The 22,580-nt window shown below is 39.9% G+C and overlaps 1 protein-coding gene across 1 annotated transcript in view; it reads right to left on the bottom strand.

The window, feature by feature from the left end:
• Positions 1–910: 910 nt before the first annotated feature.
• Positions 911–22,580, bottom strand: part of LOC113993535 (melanopsin-like) — a 40,216-nt gene continuing 18,546 nt past the window's right edge. Inside the window, exons 4-10 of the mRNA XM_039382620.1 lie at positions 21,869–22,072; positions 21,268–21,439; positions 18,930–19,085; positions 18,183–18,290; positions 11,052–11,226; positions 7,088–7,237; positions 911–4,365 (exon numbers count right to left, since the gene is read on the bottom strand). Of these exons, the coding sequence (XP_039238554.1) occupies positions 3,985–4,365; positions 7,088–7,237; positions 11,052–11,226; positions 18,183–18,290; positions 18,930–19,085; positions 21,268–21,439; positions 21,869–22,072 (1,346 nt within the window). The 3' untranslated portion in view covers positions 911–3,984. The remainder of the gene's footprint in view (positions 4,366–7,087; positions 7,238–11,051; positions 11,227–18,182; positions 18,291–18,929; positions 19,086–21,267; positions 21,440–21,868; positions 22,073–22,580) is intronic.

The raw sequence follows: 22,580 nt of genomic DNA, 5'->3' as shown, positions 1-22,580 counted from the left end.
TTCTATCTCCCCACTAACTCGAATCGCTTTCACGCATTTGTGAAAGAACCAGACAAAAAATATCAAGGATAACCTGCACAAAGAAGCAGTAAAGAGTAGCTGTTAAAAAAAATAAAAATAAAAGGGTGAGGGAAGAGTAAGGAAATTAAAAAACAGGGTATTTTCCTTCCAGTATTTTCCAGTTTTGCACATTACAAGATAAACTTTTTTCAAACAGCAGGGTGGAAGGGTTTTCTGATTCAAGTGTTCTCCTGAAAGGAGAAAATGGATGGGAACTGAATGAGCTTTCTAGAAGAACGTGGTATTAGATCTTGCTTCATACCAACCCAAGGCAGCAAGATTCATTAAGATTCAAATAAGTAAATTTTCTTATTTGAAAACTTTATCTAACCATTGATTTAACTATTAAAAAATACCATTGTCAGTGGTAAGAGAAAATGTTTACACTTCTAGTCTGGATTTTCTATTACTTATGGAAACTGGAACATATCCTATAACTGTGCTATAGAAAGATTTAGCAGAAACAAACAATTGCTCATTAACTTTCATTTGGCTTTAGGACAAAGATCAAAGTCTGCCATCACAGTTCTAATGTATTGACTTTGGTTAATTTTTTTCAGTTTCGTTCATCTCATTCCTGACATCCCAGTTAAAGTCATTGTATTTCAAAAGCTGCTGAACAACTTCAGATTTTACCAAGTCAGTGAACTCTAATTTTGGATGTTCAGCACTCCAGTAGGTGAGTGCTTGGTTGCACGTGAGCGGTCTAAATGATTGAAAATAAAGTTATATTTCTACCTTATTATTAACTAAATCAGAGCATGGGTTTCAAAAACTTTGACTCAACTTTTTCATTCTTCCTCCTGGCTTCAAAAATAATGATTAAATAAGAAAAACAAACAATAGATAGTTTGGTTTAACTCCTCAGAATTTTTTATTCCATTTGAGTGAACCAATACATTCTTCTGTGAAATGGGAAGCAACAGTTATTATTGCACATTTTTGTGTTCCATCTATTCTAATGCAGCAACAGAGAAGTTTCCAAAATTTTTCTTCATTGTGGTAGTCAATTTAAGACACATTTACTCCGTGACCAATGTTTCTGCAAAAGTCTCACAGTGACTGTAGTAAGTCTATGTGATATTTCATACTTCATGCTTTATCTCTCTACTGCTATCTCATTTGGTATTTTAGCCTACATCAGTTTAAATAAGCAGTAATCTTGCCATTAGCTGCAGAAACAATGGTACTAATTGTGTATGACATTAACAGTATAAAAGTGAAACACTTCTTTGCACATGCCTCAAGCCTGCTAATTTTCTGAGACACACTAACAGTACCAACACACATGCAAGAAATCACTGGAAAGCTGTCTTGTAGGCTAACAAGTAGAATGTAAAATTTTGGATACTGAGAAGTTTGTTGACTATTTAGGTCTTCCTCTCCTGTCAAAAACTATGGCAATACCCTGCCTGCAGTTTTACCAGTACAAGTTTGTCATAACCTGAGTGCAAAATCTACTCCAGGACACACTTTTACATCATGGAACATCAAATGCATTTTCTATTGTTATTTAGAGTAATTTTACAACAGTAAAAATCAGGTCTAAGATTTGGAAGCCTTATAAAAACACTTGCTTCCTAATGTCTGGCTCAAGAAGAAAGGAGATACTGCAGCTGTGGATATTAAATGCATGTAGAAGTAATGTCACTACACAGCTGACAGAGGAAAAAAACCCAAATCAGAGAGGGCAGGTTCAGAAAAAAAAAAAAAGAAAATAATCCAAGATGGTAGGACAATATGTTTACCCTAGGACTGAACCTGCTCTGTTTTCCCTTAAAATCATATTTAATTAATATTTGATTACTCATTGTTGCCAAAACTATGCAGTGGATGAAAGCCTGGCACCGAGGAGCTGCAAGTAAGCACGTCCCTGTCCAAGTCCCTGGAAGCTGTCCTGCATTGCCTGCTCACTGCTCTAGTCCTCAGATGGAGGAATTGCTTTTGGAAATGCTGACCTGATTGCAGATGACCTTGGCATGATTCCTGGCCCCGGCAGAAAACTCTGCACCGAGTGGGCACAGGCTTTGGCAGCCTGGCTGTGGGTACCCCAGCCTGGTGCTGCCCCAGCTGAGCCCTGGCCCTCCGGCACCATGCACCAGGGTTGAACACAGCAGCCACACATATAATGTGGCTCCACCACCCTTTTCTCCTCTTCTCTCAATGGTAAAGAAGTGTGTTGGCCTCATTTCTTATTATTTGAGTATCTCAAATAATAGCAGCATTAATAGTACTAGCATTGCATTAGGCAGTGTGTCTCAGCAAGTGTTTCAGCCCTCTCAAAAGTCTGCTGGCTGGCATCCTGCAAAGCCTCAGGTCTGCAAGTTTGGAGGCATTCTTCTCTCTCCTACACTGCTTTGGGTTTTATTTTTTTCTTTAGTGGCATTCCTGTCTAGCTTGTTGCAAACAAGATTTGTGATATTTTCTTTTGTAATGAAAAAAAATTAAAAAAACCCCAAATGTCTGTGCTTTCCATCTGGTTTTTTTGCATTAGGAAAACAGGTAAGGAGAAATTACTTCTTGAGACCAGCCAGTGCATACGACAAACCCGGAAATGCTCTCAGTGATCTTTGCACAATCTAGGATACAAGGGAACAAACTGAGACTATAAACATTAACTCTCACTCTCTCGTTGAATGTCTGAATGCTATGAGACTCACTGGACCAAATATTTGCACTATTATATCCAGAGTAACACCTGCTGTCTACTAATATATAATGATATTACGTGGAGAACAATATAGTTCAACTTGTTGTCTACATTTGAAAATCAGAGACTGAAAGGGAAGATGTGGACAACATGGGAAAATGAGTAACAAAAGGAAGAATGCAGTTAGGAATAAAATGCTAGGAGGGTCTTTTGAGCCTGAGCCATAATGTGAAGCATGGATAAAATGAGTGCAATTACTAACCACAGATAATGATGTGAGTGCAGATCCTGTAGGAAACATCACAGTAACTGTGGAGTTTTCTCCCAAGATGAGGTTTTACCCATTCAGAAGGCCTCTGGTAAGTGACCTGTAGAAGACATTTGCTGGGTAATTTTAGAGGAGATGAGAAGAATGTCCTCAATAGATAAGTGACATACAGCAGCCAAGACTTTGTTATTGTCAATGACATGTCAAGCCAGCTGTGAACATTCACCCTTTTAATCACAGACTCATTAGGATCCATATGTATTTAATTAAGACTGTAGCTCTAAAGGTGCTCTAAATGTTTCTATGGTAGTGTATGTTTTAGCACGTAGTACCTTGCATTTTGACATTTAGATGACCATGCTAATGCTGAGGTAAAATCCAGACTCCTAGCACTAAACTTCAAAAGTTCAGATGTTGGGAAGCAGTCACTTCCCAGTTACATCATCAGTTTCTCTCTTCATGTTTAGCAAGCTGCCTATTTAAAAAATGAAACATGGCCAAAAAAATGCTGAAAATTATTTAATTAAAATATAGTTCAGGTCACCTAGCCACCTGCCTTACTGCTGGGGCTAGTGAAAGCTGTGGTCTTGTGATGCTTCCCATCACTGTCCAGAAGACAGCTGCCAAAATAGGAATGCTGTTTCATGTGCAGATAGCAGAAACATTCAGCAGCTGACCCTGCTCTTGGTCATTTTCCCTTCTGCTGGCACCTTCATCGGTGGCAACAAATCAGAGCCTCATGAAGCAGGCAGCCTATCTGACTGATGCCACTCGATTATGCTGCCAGATCTTCCACTGCTCATTTCCTGCAGCACAATGTGAAAGAAAGCCTGTTTCCATGCCTGAGCTGGTTTGGACAAAGATAAATCTGAAGGCTGCCTAGTGACTACCATACAAGCATACAAAAAAATCTGATGACCTAACCTACAAGGCTTCAGTTATTTGGTATAATTAAGTGGAGAAGATGCCAAGAAAATAATTGCCGGAAAGTTTTCTTTTGACAAATTTATGATAGAAATTTCTCAACAGCTTCAAGGAACTCCATGGATGAACTAAGTCCTTCCAAGTCCAGCAGATTGCCCTTTTTGTCATTAAAGTGGAATAATTCAGTCTCTTCCTCTTCTTCCCGAAATAGATTGCTCTCTGAGGTAGGAATGATGACGATGCGAGGGACTGCGTTGCTGATGACAGAGTCCAGGACTCCATTAGCTTGACTTTCTTGAGTTGCCATCTGTGAAGTACTTGAGTCTCCTCTAGTGACACTGCTGCTATTCAAACCGACAGGCAGAGAAGCTGCTCGTAGGGAGCTGGTCACAAGTGCTGCAGGAGGGCTGTGTAGACCTGGCTGCCCAAGCACCTTCTCCAAACAGCTAGAGGAGAGCAAAACCTGGAGTGGAGACATAAGCTTTAGTGTTGTCATACACCGTATGACTGTGGAAACCAGTACTAAAAATACTCATTACCACTAGTCACTATTTGAGTCACCAGGCCTATTTTCTAAACACTTGGATTGTTAACTAGAGGGAAGATCACGATGTGCTAACATATACTGTTTGGAAAGCAGAGTGTTAAATGAAGCAAAAGAAGACATGCTCAAATTGCAGCAGAGGTCAAAAAAAAACAACAAACAACAAAACCAAACCACCACAAAGCAAACAAAAGAAGAAAAGCATATTTCTATATCTGACTTATTTTATTACTAAAAAAAAGGAATTACTCCATTTTTAACATGTCTCAGGGTACCAGACAATTATACTTTTCTCTCTTCTCATGGAAGAGATCTCAGATAAGACTCAAGTACACTGTATTCTTTATTTTCATCATCCTTGTGACAATGCCTATCATGATGACCCTAAAAAGCTCCTAGTACTGCCTCAGGGAAGTCAGTGGCTTTGCATTCACACTTTGGACAGTGTGAATGCTTCAACAAAGAAGCAGCAAACATCCACTTTGCTAACAATTTCTTATCTACCTATTTTGAGAGAATTCTGATTTCTAACTTGGCCCTGATGGCAACTTCCCTGATTTCTTTCCATAGCTCTTTGTGCACAGTATGCAAACAGTCCCATGCATTTTTATGCTCTGGAAAGCAACAAGCCTGGGACACTGACTGGCTTCTTTTAAGGATGCTTTTACATTTTTGATGCAACTGTTCATTAAGGAGTCTTGATCTCAGTCAGCGAAAAGAATTCAGAGGTACATAAGGTTTTTAGATGTTTTTGAGATAATCTTCTTAAAGGAAACAAATTATAAGATTATTTTCCTAAAAAAAAAATATTTCATTAAGTCAAAAAGGTGACCCTTCACTAAATTCACACTTGTATTTCTGCAGTTGAATATTTCTGGAAGTGCTGTAATTGGAATTCAGTCACAGAAAATCCAGTAATGCTATTAAAACCTTAAAACTAATATCTAAAGATACAGTGGGGCTTCTTTAGTGTTGGTTGGGGTTTTTTTAAGGATAAATGTGTGGTCTCACAGTGAAACATTTTAACTGACAAATAAATATTTATCCTGATAGTATGAATACTGATCTATCGCATTTAGCTAACACAAAAAACCTTCATACCACACAGGAACCTCTGCTGAAAATATTAAGAAAAGCAAATGAAGCTTTGAACATTGAATTTAAATTAACTCTTCTTCTGTTCAAGGGTTATTTATCAAAGTAATTCAACAGATGTCTTTCAAAGGCAAAGTATAGCATACGAGCCTTCTTTTGGGCTACAAAATTGCTAAATTCCAGTGCACAGAAATATTTATTTGATTGCTGAACAGTTTTATGCAGATTCACCTCAAATTTACTTCCCTTCTCCTTCCTTGTGTGACTGAAAGCCAGTGCTTCTCCAGAGCCAGGGGGCAGTATCTTTTCTTTGTGACTTGCCTACAACCTTGAACACACTGGACTACATAGCAGCAGAACTGGGTATTAGGCTTGAGCCCATGTTGCTTGCCACCACATTTGAAGCCATTGTTTTTCCATCAGTACTGTCCACAACAGTTTCAGGGAAAGAACAAGGTCTCCCAGGACTTGGTCTTAATGAGACACATGGAAGAAGACAGGGCGGATGCATGCGGGAACCAGGTTGTCGGATGGCTGGAAATTTCCAAAACAGCTCCTGCTTTAAACTGCACTGTCTCTAGATAATTACCATCAGAGCTGTAAGGCAGCACAGGGGACAGAGGCAGATATTGCAGCTGCCAAAGGTGTGGCTATTTGTAAGCCTATGTCTGTTAAAAATGCAGTGCTGATATGTGCTTGACCTTGTGCCACCCATATAAATACTCATTTCAAAACTGATGTTACAATCTGGCAGAAGCTGACTTGTGGGTGCTCCCATCCCACTGCTGCTCCCATCCCACTTCCGCAGGGAATGGGGCGCTCCTCAACAACATGATGCCAAACCTCAGTGGTTTGGACAATGGGTGTGATGCATCCACAAAAGATGCTCTGAGTACTCACCGTCTCCTCTTTCAGTGAGGGAAGGGTGGCAGCTGCCAGACTCTCCCACACTTAGGGAGAAATGGGAGTTTCTTTCTTGTCTTCCCCCTCAACAAAAATAAAACATTTTAATGTACACTGAAAAGAAGAAAAAGGGTGGCTTCTATTACTTCAAACTCTGTTTTGCAGACTTAACTTTATTATGAAAGGAGGCTGCCACTATATAGACACAAGGGTCAGGATGAGAGGAACCAAAGCTGGGGTAGGTAAACAGGTGAAGAGGCAAAGAACTCATCTTTTTACATTTGATGCTATTGACTATGCTTTAACGCAGCTTCAGAGCTATGAGCTGATGCTGGCTTTCCCAAAACAGGCTACATATCATTGGAAAAAGTTAATAAGGCACTCCTGGCATTCTCATTTGTCACACACACACCAAAAAAAAAAAAAAAAAAAAAAAAAAAAAAAAAAAAAAAAAAAAAAAAAAAGAAAAAAAAGTAATAACAGCAAGGATGAAGAGGACGTTGGAATCAGTATACATAAAGCCTACAGATGAAATAGATAATGATATAAACATATAAAGACCGAATTATCATTCCAGAGATGATGTACTGCAGCAAGATTAACAATAAAATAGAGAGTCCTCAGCTGAGACTTTTTTCCATACCTTTTCGGCAGTTGCTGCATTGCAGCTGCAGCTCTTTGGGAGCAGGTCTCTCTTCTCTTGTCTCAGACTTGTTGAGAAGGAATGACTTCGGCGGGGCTTCAGTTTCTCATGACCAGGCTCCACAGCGTCAAGCTCTACATCGCTCCAAGTCTAATCACAAATTATGAAGGATTTCACACAGTTGCACCCTTTCTCAAATTCACTTACAGAAAATTAAAGCTGTTCTAACATAGGTCTCATACTCAAATCTCCCCTGGGGAGAGGCTTGGCTTTTAGTCTTGTCACTTACCCTGGATTATTTTGCTGAACAAAAAAAAAAAATCTTTTAAATAATGAAAAATTATTCGATGTCTTTTCACCATGATCTTTTTCACACCTTTTCATCTCATTGCTTGTGCTATGCTTATAGCTGAAGAGCACCTGAATTCTAAAGATGGGAACAAGTACGACCAATCTATTTAATATGTCTTATGGCATTCTACATGACTGGTACAAAACCGTGGACATGGACAGATCCAAACCCGCATTTGTATACATGCCAGCAGAATATCCAGAACACCTGGGGCTTCTCAATTCCCATGAGCTTGTTGATTAACCATCATTAGTGCATGGGAAACAACGGGTGGGCTCTGCACTAATTTTCTGAGAGCACGCCAGCAATGAAGCACAAACGTGACATTGCAACCATGCCATTCCATTTACAGGCTTGGGCAGAGGCTGTCCATCATCCCTTACTTTGTGGTGACTTTTTGATTGAGTATCAATGATGGGATCATTCCACTGTTTTCAACACCAGCTTTTAGATACGGATAGATAGATGACAGATAGATAGACAGACAGGGCTCCACACAAGTGGGAAGCTAGTGCATAATTCCTCTGCATCACCTTGCTCATGCATCTATGTGTTGCCACCTGTTTATTTCTCCTCACTTGCCAGATCAAACTGTAAATGCTACTTGATGAGATTCGTGAATATGTTTGTTCCCTACACTAACATGTACATAACACATAGAGGAAAGTTGGTGGCAACAGCTGTTGCTGGTGTCATTCTTGCCCATCAATATTTTATTTGAGCATTCCAAAATTTTTCTCAGTCCTGCTGTCATGCCAGTCATCAAGCTTAGCTTTTATTTCAGCAGCTGCTCTTTCAGCTAAAATCTGTACAGCTGCACTAAGATGTCAGTAGCCCCATGGACAATTGCCTTTGACTGTGTCAACTTGGCACAACGCAGCTCTGTGCATCTCTAACAGCACGTGTTTTAACTGAGACTCCTAAGCCAAAGTTGTGCCAAAAGCTGAGGTTTCTTATCCTCGTTATCCTGTCTCTTGAAGGAGCACCCCCAACCAAACACACACAGTAACCTGCTAACACGAACAAATTAAGTCCAAGTACTGACCAACGGTGAAGAAGAGAAAGCTTCTTGGATGAGGGCAGAAGATGCAGCTGAAATTACTTCATTTGACATCAAACAAAGGAATAATGGGGAGAAAATTTGGGAATAAACTAAGTCAAGGAAAATCAAAAGGTAAAAGGGGCAAAAAAGGTTGAAAATAAGAAAATGAGGAGTAACCCTGTTTTAAACTATGTCAACATATTTCCATGTTGCTATGTGTACTACCTCAACCAGTGAATGAAACAGACGTGTAAGACAAGTAGTCCCCTTGATTTCAAGGGAGATACAGATATGTGTGCACACTCTGTTTGCTCAAGCTGCTAAGCAATCCCAAACAAAATATACTCTTCTTTCTTTTAATGATAGGATATTGGCATGTTACATATACTAACCTCATATTGCAAGGTTAATCTGGGTATTTTACAGTTTATGAACAATCACAGTTGATACTCATCATTGTGAAATCAGTGGTCTGTGAATGGAATTAAATCAGCAGGACAGATTATCTCATTCTCCTTCACATTGCAATAGTAATATTAATGCATTTATTTATATCTTCAAGAGCCATGACAAACACTAAACTTCATAGCCCATACAAAGTGAATCAGTTTTTTTCCTATCTCATTAAAGTCTTTTGCCCTAACATAGCAGGAACCAGACAAACATGAAAGTGCTCCCCATGGCTTTAAGATTATGAGAGCCTAGGTAAGCAAATCTGGGGATCCTTGTGCTATGCGCTGTGATACAGTAGTGTCGCACTCCACAAGAGTCTCATCACACACTTCAAATTGCTTGGGTTCAAATCTGAACAACAGTATGTTAAAAAAAGGCTTTGCCTAGGCTAAGAGAAGCCTTTCACTCTTCTATTTATTGTTTAATTTAAAAGGAATTCTATAGTAGACATATTTCATAAAGTACTACAGCAAAAACTTGCCTCTTCTAGGCAAAGACTCTCCTGTGAAGTAGCTCATCCATTGCATGGTACTAAAACAACTTCTAATTTTGAGTGACAAAGCACACCCCATTTAGGAGATGTCATTATTTTAATTATAATCATTACTACCTGTCTGTAATACCATAACCTGTAGGATTTTTAGTGATAGTCAGGAATGCGGCTGTGATATGTGATATAATCACAAAGTGGAAGAGGATACTTGTCCTCAGAGAGTTCACAGCTTCACAAACTGAATATCTAAGGCTAACCAGTGAAGTGCAATGTGTTACTTTAACTGGAAGCCTACCTGATATAGCCGTATGGTTAATGTGCAAGGGAGGCAGTTGAAGGAGTGCGAAGTAACCTCTCTTTTGTAATGAGGTAGATTTTGTTTCATTAGGGCTCAGGTACTGAGCCTTCCTTTCAGGCACTTAAACCCAGTGACCAGTGCATTTTTCACTCCACTGTGTTTTAATGCCATCTGCCTGCCATCAAAGAGTTCATAAATCTCCCTGTTGCTGTTACCCAAAATGACAACTTCCATTCTCCAGCAGAAAATTTGATGCAAAATTACCTTGTCTGAGAACAGTGCACTGTTCAAGCTGGTTTTCCTGATGGTCCTGAGTCCATGGCCAAATCAAAGACCCCAGTCTTCCCCAAAATACCAGACACAGTCACAATCTCACTGAAGTACAACTCCATGGCTTGACTCTCACCTTGAAAACACTGTCACATGTAACCCAGGCCCATCCTCGCCCAGATTGCTGGCCCCAGGGGAGAGTCAAGAGCTTGCCACTCAGCCTGTCACAGTGTTTTACACCTTTGTGAGAGTTTACCAGAGGCAGCTGTTGTTCTGGGAGGTTTCTGATGCCCGAGCTGAGCAGGGGGCATTACAGGTCCCCAGGAGGGCCAGCCCCAGCCCGGACCCTGCAATGCCTGCCACCATCCCCCCAGAGCCACCTTCCCAGCACCTCTGCAGGCAAGGCCGGCTTCTTGTGACAGAGAGGCAAGTGAGGTCATGCTGAGAGAGGCTGTAAAGAGTCCCAGGGGATTCTTTTATTTCTGTCTCACTCAGTCACCAGCCTTATTGACACTTGGGGTATGCTCCTTACAAAACACCCCACCATGCTCCAGGGACAGGAATCTTTCGCTCCTCATAGTTAAAACCCAGGGAAAGAAATAAAAAATTTCCCATCCTACACAAAATAGATTTCCTTTAAAATAATAAGACAGCTTTTGGATAGGTTTGAAGACTTTGGATGGGACACTGTTTTGTTGTCCTCCAGCCCAGTCAGATACTAAATTATAGGCAGTAGTTCCTGACACAGATAGTGTCTGACAATCATGCTTTTTAATTCACATTAAAGACTTAACCTGAACATCCTTGGTCCCATTATGCATCTGAACCACGCAGATATGCTGGCCTGGATGCTTTCTCTTATCATAAATCATCATGCATAAGCTCCCAGAAATGCTTGGCAGAAATGACCTCACATGACCCCCAACATTTAGTTACACTCCCCTCCTCCCCCTTTTCCATTCTCTAATTTTGAATATGTATTTATAGAGTCACATATTTTGGGAGTCTGAGAAACATTATACTCACTTTCCTTCGTGGAAACAAGAAAAGACTTACAGCTTCTCCAGTAGAAATAGATGAAACACAAGTGCTCTTGGTCCTGCCAGCAAGAGATTGGTGGCTGGAGAGAGAGGTCCTGAATGATGACTCATTTATGGACCCTCTCAGGAGGTCATTCTTTGATATTCGTATTAGGAACCTCAAGCAGGGGACAGCATTGTGGATGGTTTTTCTGAAGGAAAAGATGAGAATAAAAAAACAACTGTCACATTGTTGACATGGCTTTGAAATTCATGTGGTAAAAGTATCATCTCTTTCCACCACCTAAATATGGCTCCTGTTTTGATTCATGGGGTCTTACAGATTACACATAAACATCATAGTATATCTAGTGGAAACTACTCAAAAGGCTGAAAAGAAAATAACAAGTGCTTCTAGTCATTGTATCAAAACACATATGGAAGAGCTGCATGGATAAGTAGTAAGAATTGAAAATACCTTGAAGAGCATGATTGCTTTTGATTTATTTAAAAGGTTAACCCAGAAAACTTTCAGAGTAGCTGGTACAAAGATCTTCACTGTGCAAAGGCACAGAATGAGTAGAAAAAAGGGAAGGGGGAGAAGGCCAGAAGAATCAGATATTGTTACTTATTTGTATCACAACAGCTACTGTAACTCCTACTGAAAATAGGAAAATACAAGCACAGATGAAAAGCATGATCTAGACCCCAAATCTTTTCTTATTCATTAAATAATAATCTCAGCCATGTTTGTGTGAGTTTACTTCTCATGGCCCCAGCGCTGGCCCTGTATGGTGCAGAAGAGCCCAAAAGCCTCCTCTGTGCAATGCCAGCTGGCAGGGTGATGCTAGTCAGAATGCTTCATTTGGTGTAACACCTCTCCAACATCTCCCCAACACCTCCCAATCCTTTATTTCAGCCCAAAAGATGAAGCTAATACTGGCACAAAACTAAATGAACAAGTCAAAAAGTGAGGCAGCAACAAGGCGTATGGGAAAGAACTGGTGCAGGGGACTAGAGATAGATGGAGGATGTTGGTATATTGACTTTACACTGAGATGCAAGTCAAGCAGACGTATATTGTAAAATCTTTGCTTCTATAGTTACCAAGTTCGTTGAATAACTAGTAAATTTTAAATCATCATTTCTATTCTCATAAAAGATCAAACGTTAAAATTTCAATACAGGATTCTGGAATCACAAGATGAGATCACTAGTTTGTAATCAAAGAAAGAAATCCACTGCCACCAAACCCAAATATTTGTCATCATCACCACTCTCAGTATACCAGACTTCTGCATCTCCTCCCTCTCTACCTTCAGAGGTAAGAGAATAGCAGCTCTGTGTCTACTCTGGAAACAAGGACTGAAGAAAGCTGTGTGCACCGTCATTCCTGATCCTACCAAGATGCCTACTGGTGACCTGGCAGAGCCCCACTGAGCTGCTTGGGGGAGAAGGCTACTCACATGGTGCTGTATAAAAAAAGATAGTTAATGTTGTGCACAAAATAAAAAGTTTTGAGAAACAGCATGTGTTTACAGGACAAGAAAAAAGGCCAAGTTCCCGTAAGTTCCCTTTCATACTGAAGATCTCAGGCTGGTGCTGAAAAGAAGCTGCATCTTTTTTTCCCCCCATGTGTTTCTTCTACTTCTACCAGAGAAGCTGTAAGTCTGAGAAGCTGAACCTCTTCCCTCTGACACAGATGTAGCTTTTCATGTGTCATAGGCTACTTGGGCCTGTAAACTGTTTGATAAGTAAAAGTTAGTGTAAAACACATCACTCTGTTCATTAAGTGGGTCTTCATGCAGAGATCTCCTAATGCTGGAGGTTCAGGAAACATATGTCTGACGACGAATTTTTAAGGACACATATGAACATTGTCTTGAGAGAGTTTCAATTTTAGTAATATGCGGGAGGACTACTGAGGAACACTTTTTTGGCTGCAATGAAAGTGTGAATTTTGAAGGGAGTTTTAAATTCTATGTATGAAATACAAAATATGTATAAACTGATGTACTTATTTAATGATATTTTTATAATCTGAAATACAAGAGTCACCTAGTGTAAAATACAGTGTAAAAAACTTCTTGAGAAAATCAAAATTATTTATGATTATTCATTATTTGTGGTAGAGCAGTTTTGAACCAATCATTTCTGTATAACTGTGCTTCACTTGGGAGCAAGTTGGAAACATGGAGATGCAGAATTTCCCTGTTTGCTCTGAAAGAATAAAAAAGAATAAAAAACCTAAAACTTCCCAAAAAACACAGCTGTGTGTTAGAGTAATTGTAGAACATAAGAGTCAACACACAAGTTTTTATAGAAGTGAAAGCTTTCTTTCCCACAAAAAAGCATTTAATGAATTAAAACTTTGAGCACATTTCTTATTTACTCACATTTGTTACTACCTATCAGGGAGGGAAGTGTTTTTCTCCTTTATCCTGGTGAGGAGTGAGTGGATGGGGAAGAACATAACAATTAAAGTCTCAGACCACTTCTAAAAAGCCAAGTCCTAGCACAAAGGTCATTGTTACATTTTCAGTTACGGTCATTGTAATTCCTTCCATTTGCACAAGGTAAGGAAACCCCACAAAAAGGCTTGTTTGTTTTGTTGGGGTGTTAAGACGCAGTGACAGCAATTCTCTGTGCAAAAAAGCATCTTGCTTTGCTAGTTGTACATCACTGGTTTGAGTCATATTTAAATTCTTTAGATTCTGATTTCTAGATGCCTCTTTACAGAGAGATTTGGAAAATAACTTAGATTTAACTTAGTTCAGTAGTTCCAATATAAAATGGCAAATTATCTGCTGCTCCACCCCTTAACCGTTTAGCCTGAACAGACTGGCACATTCATCTGTGATCAGATAAATTACTTTCAAGGCATAATGTAAATAATTAGAAGATTTGGAAATTATTCAGAAACACTAATCTTTATATATATATTCATTATTCACTGTTCAAGCAAAATTGGTCCTGCCAGCTTATTTTTACCAGCTGACTTATTGGTGTATTGTAGTTGCTTTTTCAGTTTTGAAACTGTATTCTTGATTTATCCCAAGGGACCCAATATTACTTCTTTTCCTGACTGGATGGCTCTCAAGTGTATGAAATGTCTTCACAACAAGTCCATAAACACTTCTCTTGTTGATATGTCTAGAAATATAAGTCAGAAAGCAGGGAAAAAAATAAAATACTTATTAAGAAGGTGTCTGAAATCTTGTGGACTCTGGCCTTTTTCTTAATACAGTCTTAGAAAGGCTGATGCTGGTAGGAAAAAGACTAACTGAAGCAGTTCACTGTCATGGAGTCTTAGAATGGTTTGTGTTGGAAGAGACCTTGAAGGTACCCTAAAATTCACCTAGTGCCAACCCTGCTGCTGTGGGCAGGGACACCTTCCACTAGACCAGGTTGCTCAAAGCCCCATCCTGCCTGGCCTTGAACACTTCCAGGGATGGGGCATCCACAACCTCTATGGGCAAGGCGTTACTTGCAGCCAGGAGGGCCGACCGTGTCCTGGGGGGCATCAGGGAAAGCATGTCCAGCCGGTCGAGGGAGGGGATTGTCCTGCTCTGCTCTGCACTGGTGCAGCCTCACCTTGAATATTGTGTGCAGTTTTGGGCACCACAATATAAGAAAGATGTTAAGCTCCTAGAGAGTGTCCAAAGGAGGGCAATGAAGATGGTGAAGGGCCTCAAGGGGAAGCCGTATGAAGACTAGCTGAGGTCACTTGGTCTGTTCAACCTGGAGAAGAGGAGACTGAGGGGAGATCTCATTGCAGGTACAACTTCCTTGTGAGAGGAAGTACAGGGGGTGGGCACTGATCTCTTCTGTGTGGTGACCAGTGACAGGACCCAAGGTTATGGCTTGAAGCTGTGTCAGGGAAGATTTAAGTTGGATATTAGAAAAAGCTTCTTCACCCAGAGTGTGGTTGGTACTGCTCCTCAGGGAAGTGGTCACAGTATGAAGCCTGACAGAGTTCAAGAAGTGTTTGGATGATAATCTCAGGCACATGGTGTGATTCTTGGGGATGGGTCCTGTGAAGGGATAAGAGTTGGACTCGATCCTCGTGAGTCCCTTCCAACTCAGCATATTCTGTGATTCTGTGATCAGAAAAAAATAACAGGTTCATAATGCATCAGACAGCCATACAGAACTTCTAATTGAAGTTCTGCAACTCATCAGAAACATTCTTCTATTCTAAACTGAAAGGCCCTGAAAACTTAAAAAAAATCAGATGTTTTTTGGAGGATGCAAAAGGGTGTTAGTTATGATAGCAGATATTTAAAAAAAAAAATGTCTCTAAACTGGAGAAACATGAATTTGACAGATGTACCATTCAGTGGGTAGGGAATTGGCTGGATGGTCACACTCAAAGAGTTGTGGTCAATGTGTTCAGCCTGAAGAAGAGAAGGTTCCAGGGAAACCTTACAGCAGCCTTCCAGTATCTAAAAGGGGCCTACAGGAAAGCTGAAGAGGGACTTTTTACAAGGGCATGTAGGGATAGGACAAGGGGGAATGGTTTTAAACTGAGAATAGGTTTAGATTGGATATTAGGAAGACATTCTTTACTGTGAGGCTGGTGAGGGACTGGAACAAGTTGCCCAGAGAAGCTGTGGATGCCCCAAGCCTGGAAGTGTTCAAGGTCAGGTTTGATGGGGCTTTGAGAACCTGGTCTAGAAGAAGGTGTCCCTACCCATGGCAGCGAGTTTGGAACTAGATGATATTTAAGGTACCTTCCATAGCAAATCATTCTATAATTACATGAGACTGTATTTTCACCCTTTTTGGGTATATTTCTACTAGCCTTCTGAGAAACTTCACTTTTCTTACAACCACATTGTCATTCATCAGACATTCAAAATAAAGAACTCAATTTGAAAGTTCCAAATCCTAGTTTTCAGGCAATGGAATTTACCAGTTTTTCCACTTCTTGGGTGAAACCAAACTCATACCGATGACTAACCCTGCCATCTAGTGGCATTTATACGTTTATCACATTTACCTCCATGGCATCCCTATGTTTTGTCAGAACTTTGGACACAGCATCCCTTTGTAGTAGATAAGCTTTGAAAGACTTGCAAAAGATCTAGAGATTTGCTGAACAGCAGTTCTGTTAGAAGTATTTCTCCTTTATATAATGCAGTATTTTTCACTGCCAGTGTTTCAAAAAAACATTACATACAGCTACGGGAAGAAATTGCACACTTTAAGTTCTATTTCCTATGTAAGGTACAGCTTCTTCTGAGTACATTACTGTGAGCTGTAAAGTTGAAAAAAAATACTTAGAAGCTCACTTAATGCTGGAAATAAGGCTGAGAACACAATGGGGTTGTATCCTTTTCCTTATGTTAAACAAACAAACAAAAAACAACTGCAAAAACAACTCCCCAGAAAACCTGTTTCTTCTGAATTTTTGGAAACCAAGTTAGTAGTTTTAACAGAAATTACTTACTTTGCCAGTAACGGGAACATACTTCTCAGCTGAAGCTGGGAGGACATTCCTAAATAATATTTGACTTCAAAAATAAGTTCTAGCTTGCTTAGTGTCTGGGAGGTGCACGGTAAGTTTGTCCTTGTTCAGAACCATTCAGCAGCAACCATTCCTGCTTATTCTCTTCCCAAAGTACTTTGTAACTCCTTTTAGGACTACATGACTGAAAACACAGTCATTTTTGTTCTATCCACACTATGCATGACTCCAGGTCCTGGGTGGGTCGAAGAGTCACTGACCTTTCTGAAACACAAGGTGGTTCTTCCTCACACTCTCCCTAAATGTTGGGAAAGGCTGAGTTGATCTCTGGAGACTAACTTGGATGGTCTAGAGAAGTTATCAAAACATATTTTAATGGACCTTCTTCCACTTTCTAAAGAGAAAGGCTTCTGTTTTTTGGAGAAGTGTCTTTTATGGTGTATTATATTACCAGTCTATTCACCTAATCTTGTAGGTTTCCCATCAGAGCAACACTGTGGAAATCCTTTTTAGCAAGGCATTGTTACATTTCTAATAATCTACTCCATGTGAACAAGTTATCTTTATACTCTCTATCCCTCACCTTACTGCATTCAGAGAACCTGGATAAAAAGCAGAATTCATACCTTTCAGCTCAGAAACTCATTCACAGGCTGTGAGAGGCTTGAGAAGGAAATAAAAAGGCAAGAAAAGTTGTCTAAGAATGCAGCTTATTGAGGCTGTTCTGGGTTGGCACAGTATTCTGTTTTAAAATATACAATAATTGATATCTGTAGTAATAAGTAGAATTGTAGTATAATTTGTCTATGTAGGCATAGTTTCAGAAATATTTCATACCTAAAAAAGATTAAAGTGTTTCAGAGAAGTGATCATTACATTTTGCGTATTGAACACCATTAGTGTAAAACCTTAAGTTTTTTAAGTCGAAGTTAACATTTTTGAAAACAAGAAAGAGTGGAAAACCTTTTCCTAAAATAACTAAATGAAACAAATATGAAAAACACTTCAGAAGAGATACTTCAGAAATGTTTGCGTTATTTTTTAAAGGCAAATACTTGTTGACTAACACTAGTAAGAGTATTAATGAAAAAATAGCCTTTTCTGTATATTTGCAGGGAACTCTTGTCTGCATTACTGGCTTACTACAGCTGTCACTATGCACAGAACTTCTATGAAAATGCTGTTTGCTTCTCAGAAGGCTTCTCCTGAAGATTAGCAACTTCTTTAAATTAATACTGAAGTTAGTATAAAGAGAATAACTCAAATGCTTCAGAGGATCAAACCTCAAACACATGCATATATATCTTCTTAAATTGATGATGATGTGATTTTTGAGCCTCTCTGGTCGGCACCTTCTCTATGGAGAGCACTCTTTAGTGGCTATCCCTGACATGATGGAACCGGTCAGTCACGGTGTTGTGCAGCTCCACAGGATAGAGCAGGGCTGTGAGAGAGAAGAAAGGGACTGTTCTCTGTTGGCCACTCCTGAGGCCACATCAGGAGCTCCATGTGCAGTCCGGGCTGCCATGTACCTGGTGCATGTGGCATGGGGTCTGACTACCCAGATGCCATCCCGGGATGGTCAGTGCAGGAACAGGCACTGCATGGGGTGAGGCTAAAGGAATGAGAGTAATTCGTTCCTTGGAAAGAAACATATTTGAATGTACAATTACACACATACCTATATATTTACTATACCTGTATCTTGGGTGAATTATTGCATATATGATGGGGTTGTAGACTGCAGAAGCTTTGGCAATAACTGCTGGCACAGATTTGGAATATGGTGTTAGGGTGTTGCCTCGACTAAAACAAAGCAAAAACATGACACACAGCTATGCCACAGATTAATACTATATTAATAGAACATATTTCTCCTTTTGGCTGGTTTTGTGCTGTTATTTCTTTTTATAAGAAATACCCCTGAAATGTTGATTCATTCAAATGCATTTTTTTTCAGATGAAAGGCTTGAATTTGACAGCATGTACTTGATTTCATTCATTTGGAGAAGATCAAACACATGCAAGTAATTAGTTATCTACTTGAGGATGACTAGGAACACAAAGAATCACCTTCCCTGTTTCTACAATAGGCAAAAAAACCCCCCAAAACTCCCAACAAAATAACGCCCATTGTGGTCATCTGCGAAAAGTGAACGGTGATAAAAAAGAAAACAGAATCAAACCTAAAAACCTTTCAGCAGCAACATCTGTGCCGCACAGTAATGTGCGTCAGTGACTCAGTTTCAAATACTGCAGAAGGAAGAGAGGACCAGAAGTGGTTTGAAACCAGTGTTTTCCTTTTGATTTTAAGCTCCCACAGTCAGTCAGGACCCTAATTATTTAGGACCCTTTCAAAATGGAGATCTGCTTCACATAGGTGACAGTACTAACATATTTGTATTTCAGAATAACCTATGTTGTTTGGATTACTTTTCCACTTACCCTGCCCAGGCAATCAAGGTGACACAAGCATACGGAGACCAGGACAAGACAAACACAATGATGACCACAAAAGCAATTTTTGCCAGTTTCCACTCATTTTTCATACACTGAGAGAGGTGGGAGTTCCGACTGCAGGACCCCAGCTTTTGAACATCTCTGTGAGAGGGGAAAAAATACCGATATTTCAGCACGACAGTGAAAAAGCTAGGTGCAACATCTCTAATATGTTCTCAGCAATATGCAAAATGAAGTAGATTTCATATTTCCTTACTCTAATTCTTCTTTTGTCCTCTGATATTTAAAAACTCTAGAAGATAATTAATGTAGCAAAACGGTTGCAAGTGTTGTGTTTGCCTGTAAGACTAAGCCAGAACACCTGGGACTACAGGACGGGACTGCACTGTCCTTACCTAATACAAGGAGGGTTTCAGGTTGCAAAGGTGCAGAAATTAGTACCTCTTGCCCTTTGTTGTTCTCAGAGGTGGAGGAAGCAAAGGCATAGCTGGATGGAAAAATCAAGCCTTACATCTTTTCCTCTTCAAGGGAAGAACAGCTTGCAGAAAATCAAGTTCACAAGGTAACACGTGCTGGGATACCCTGACAACTCTGCAGACCTTGTCCCAAACACTTAGGAGGATATTTTTACTCACCTGCAAATTTATTCACTGGAGAAGAGTATTTTCAGGGAGAAGTACAACATGCAGTCCTAACATTTTTGCCAAAAAACATCGAATCAAATTCTCTTCTCACACCAAACACTCCATTTTTATTTTAAAAAAGTTTTGTGCGGTTAAGCATTTTATATTGCTTAGCATAGAAATAGCAATTTTTACATATCAGTGTTGGTAAATGGATATATATTTCAGGCTGAAGACATTAATTACCACCCAGCAGTGTAACAAACTTCTTCCTGTTGCACTGTGAACATAGAAGAGAATCATGGAATGGTTTGGGTTGGAATGGACCTTAAAGATGATCTAGTTCCAATCCCCCTGCCGTGGGCAGGGACACCTTTCATTACACCAGTCTGCTCAAAGCTCCATCCAGGCCGGACTTAAACTCTCCCAGTGATGGGGCAGCCACAGCTTCTCTGGGCAACCTGTTCCAGTGCCTCACTACCCTCACACTCAAGAATTTTTCCTAATACCTAATCTTAATCTACTCTCTCTCAGCTTGAAGCCATTCCCCCCTGTCCTGTCACTACACATTCTTGTAAAAATTCCCTGTCCAACTTTCCTGTACACTCCCTTCAGGTACTGGAAGACCATGATTAGGTCACCCCTAAGCCTTCTCATTTCTAGACTGAACAAACCCAGTTCTCTCAGCCTTTCCTCATAGGAGAGGTGTTCCACCCCTCTAATCATCTAAACTCATAACATGAGTTTTCTGTATTTAGTTAGCAAAAGGCATAGAAAAATCTTATGTCCACTGTGCTTCACATGTGTGTAAGACACCATTGTTTTAAGGATGCATTCTTTGCTCCCTTGCTTGATGTCAAATATGTGTATACAAAGTGCAAAAAACAAGACAAGGCCAAAACATAGAGTTCAGTAAGAACTTCACTTAAGGCATACAGATAAATGTGCTTGGAAAAACAGAATTTAGCGTTATGTAGCCAAATGATTCAACAAGTGCCTGCAGACAGATGCAGAGAAAAGCCATCAGAGCTGCTAACACTGTGAGCAGCAGGAAGGATTTACAACACCAGCCATGTGCTCATTAGAAGAAAAATAACTGACAGGATGAAGTTACTTTGCAGATCTAACAGCCTGTTGATTTTTCATTTTAAATATAGACCAAAATTTTTGTGGAAAAAAAAGTCCTAACAAGCGTAGCCAGATATTGTACATGTCGTTGTGATGCTTGAGAGAAGTACAAGGATTTCTGGGATGCCTGCCTTAAATAAAGCTGTCAAAAATATGAAGACTGTTACATTTACAGAACAGCTCGAAGGCAGATGATGCCTCCATTGCTACATGTTATTTATTATCCCTTGGGCCTGAAAACTGCTAAAATATACAGGGACAAAGTTTCTTGTAGTGCAAATCTGAAATACAAATAACTCAATCAAATTATCTGATGCACTATTAGTTACCACACTGGAATAAGATTAAAATCACCAGAGACTTCTTTTTCTGCTCCAAAATCCATACATCCATTCCAGATTTTAAATAGGCAAAAAATATTTCTCCTGTTGCAGCTGCTAATGATCTGCCACTACAGTTCCAATTTCAATTCAGATTAATTTTTGATTAAGATATTTCTGCAGTCAAAGAAATTGAGAATATCTTCTAACACAAGAAAAGGGATATGTACTTCTTTCAGCTACATTGCTTACCTGCCAGTACGTCTTATGGCCAGGAACATAGATAAATAGCAAAGGAATATTATTATCAGGGGTATAAAAAACACACAGCAACATAAAATCATGGTGTAACTTCTGTTTGCAGGGGAGTAGGTTACATAGTCCCATGTACAGGATATCATCAAGCCTTCAGGCACATAGGAACCTGTGGAATACATGGAATACATTATTCGCACATACATCCAAAGTTAGCACAGCTGCTGATCCAACAACTAAGCCCTTAAAATAAAGCCTGTTCTGTATCCATAGCCTTCAAGAGCTATGCTGGCCATGTTATATGTGTGGTCTGAGAATCTGAGTGTGCACATGGAGAGGAGGTTCTGACTGCCAGACTCAGATGCACACCTAATACTCCACCTGCAATTTGTTCTGCTTGAATACAGCCTGGGGGTAGGGGGGAAGAGGGTATCTGCAGTGCAGCAGGTGTCAATGTCTGGTACGACAACAAACCATCAGGCGGTGGCTAGGCATCGACCAAGAACTTGTGAGAAAACTCTTTTTTTTATATATCCCAAGCAAGACTAAGGCAGACCACACAGGGAACGCTAGAGGAGAGAGAGAGCAGACAACATACTCCACCCGAAGAGCGGAGCCAGGCTCCATCCTAGCGAGTAGAGCCACACGACGGCGATGACCTGTATGGTGCGTTTCTTTGAAGTCCACTGTATGGATTGCAGGGGCTTAGTGATCACAAGGTAGCGGTCAATAGAAATAGCCAACAAAGTCATCATTGAGGTTATTCCGAAGAGTGCGCCACAGAAAGCATACAAGTCACAGCCTGAAGCAGAAAATGGCAATGTCAGGGATTTTCTTGAAAAGACACACGTTTTCTCTCAGAGCCCGTCGTAATAAACCTCCCATTTTTTTCCTGGTTCAGGACTCCTCTCTCATTAGAAGAATTTCTTAGCCTCACAGTTTCATAGTTATTGTTTATTAGAAAAACACAAATATAAATAAAATACAAATATATGTTTTTAAAAGGTCCTACTCCACTGCAGGCTGCAACTGGGAACCTTTTGTCAATGGAAAACTGCCTCAAAGAAAATCCAATCTAATTAAAGTTATACTTTCCTGGACTGCTGCCCAATATATTGATCTTAACAGGCTGCAGCAGACATCTGTCTGCCAATGACCAATGAGTGTTTCAAAAAATTACTTTGGTTAATGTGGCTTAAAAATACAGAAGTGGTTTAAATTTGATGACTAAAACAGCTGTAAAACAGCTCCAACTCCCATTTTTAATGGCAGTGCTTTTTAAAAGAACCAACATTTTTTACGTGAAAGAG

The sequence above is a fragment of the Pipra filicauda genome, unplaced genomic scaffold, assembly GCF_003945595.2.
Source record: "Pipra filicauda isolate LSUMZ 115617 unplaced genomic scaffold, ASM394559v2 scaffold111_size4109106_pilon, whole genome shotgun sequence".
NCBI lineage: Eukaryota > Metazoa > Chordata > Aves > Passeriformes > Pipridae > Pipra > Pipra filicauda.
This window is presented reverse-complemented; position numbering and strand designations above follow the sequence as displayed.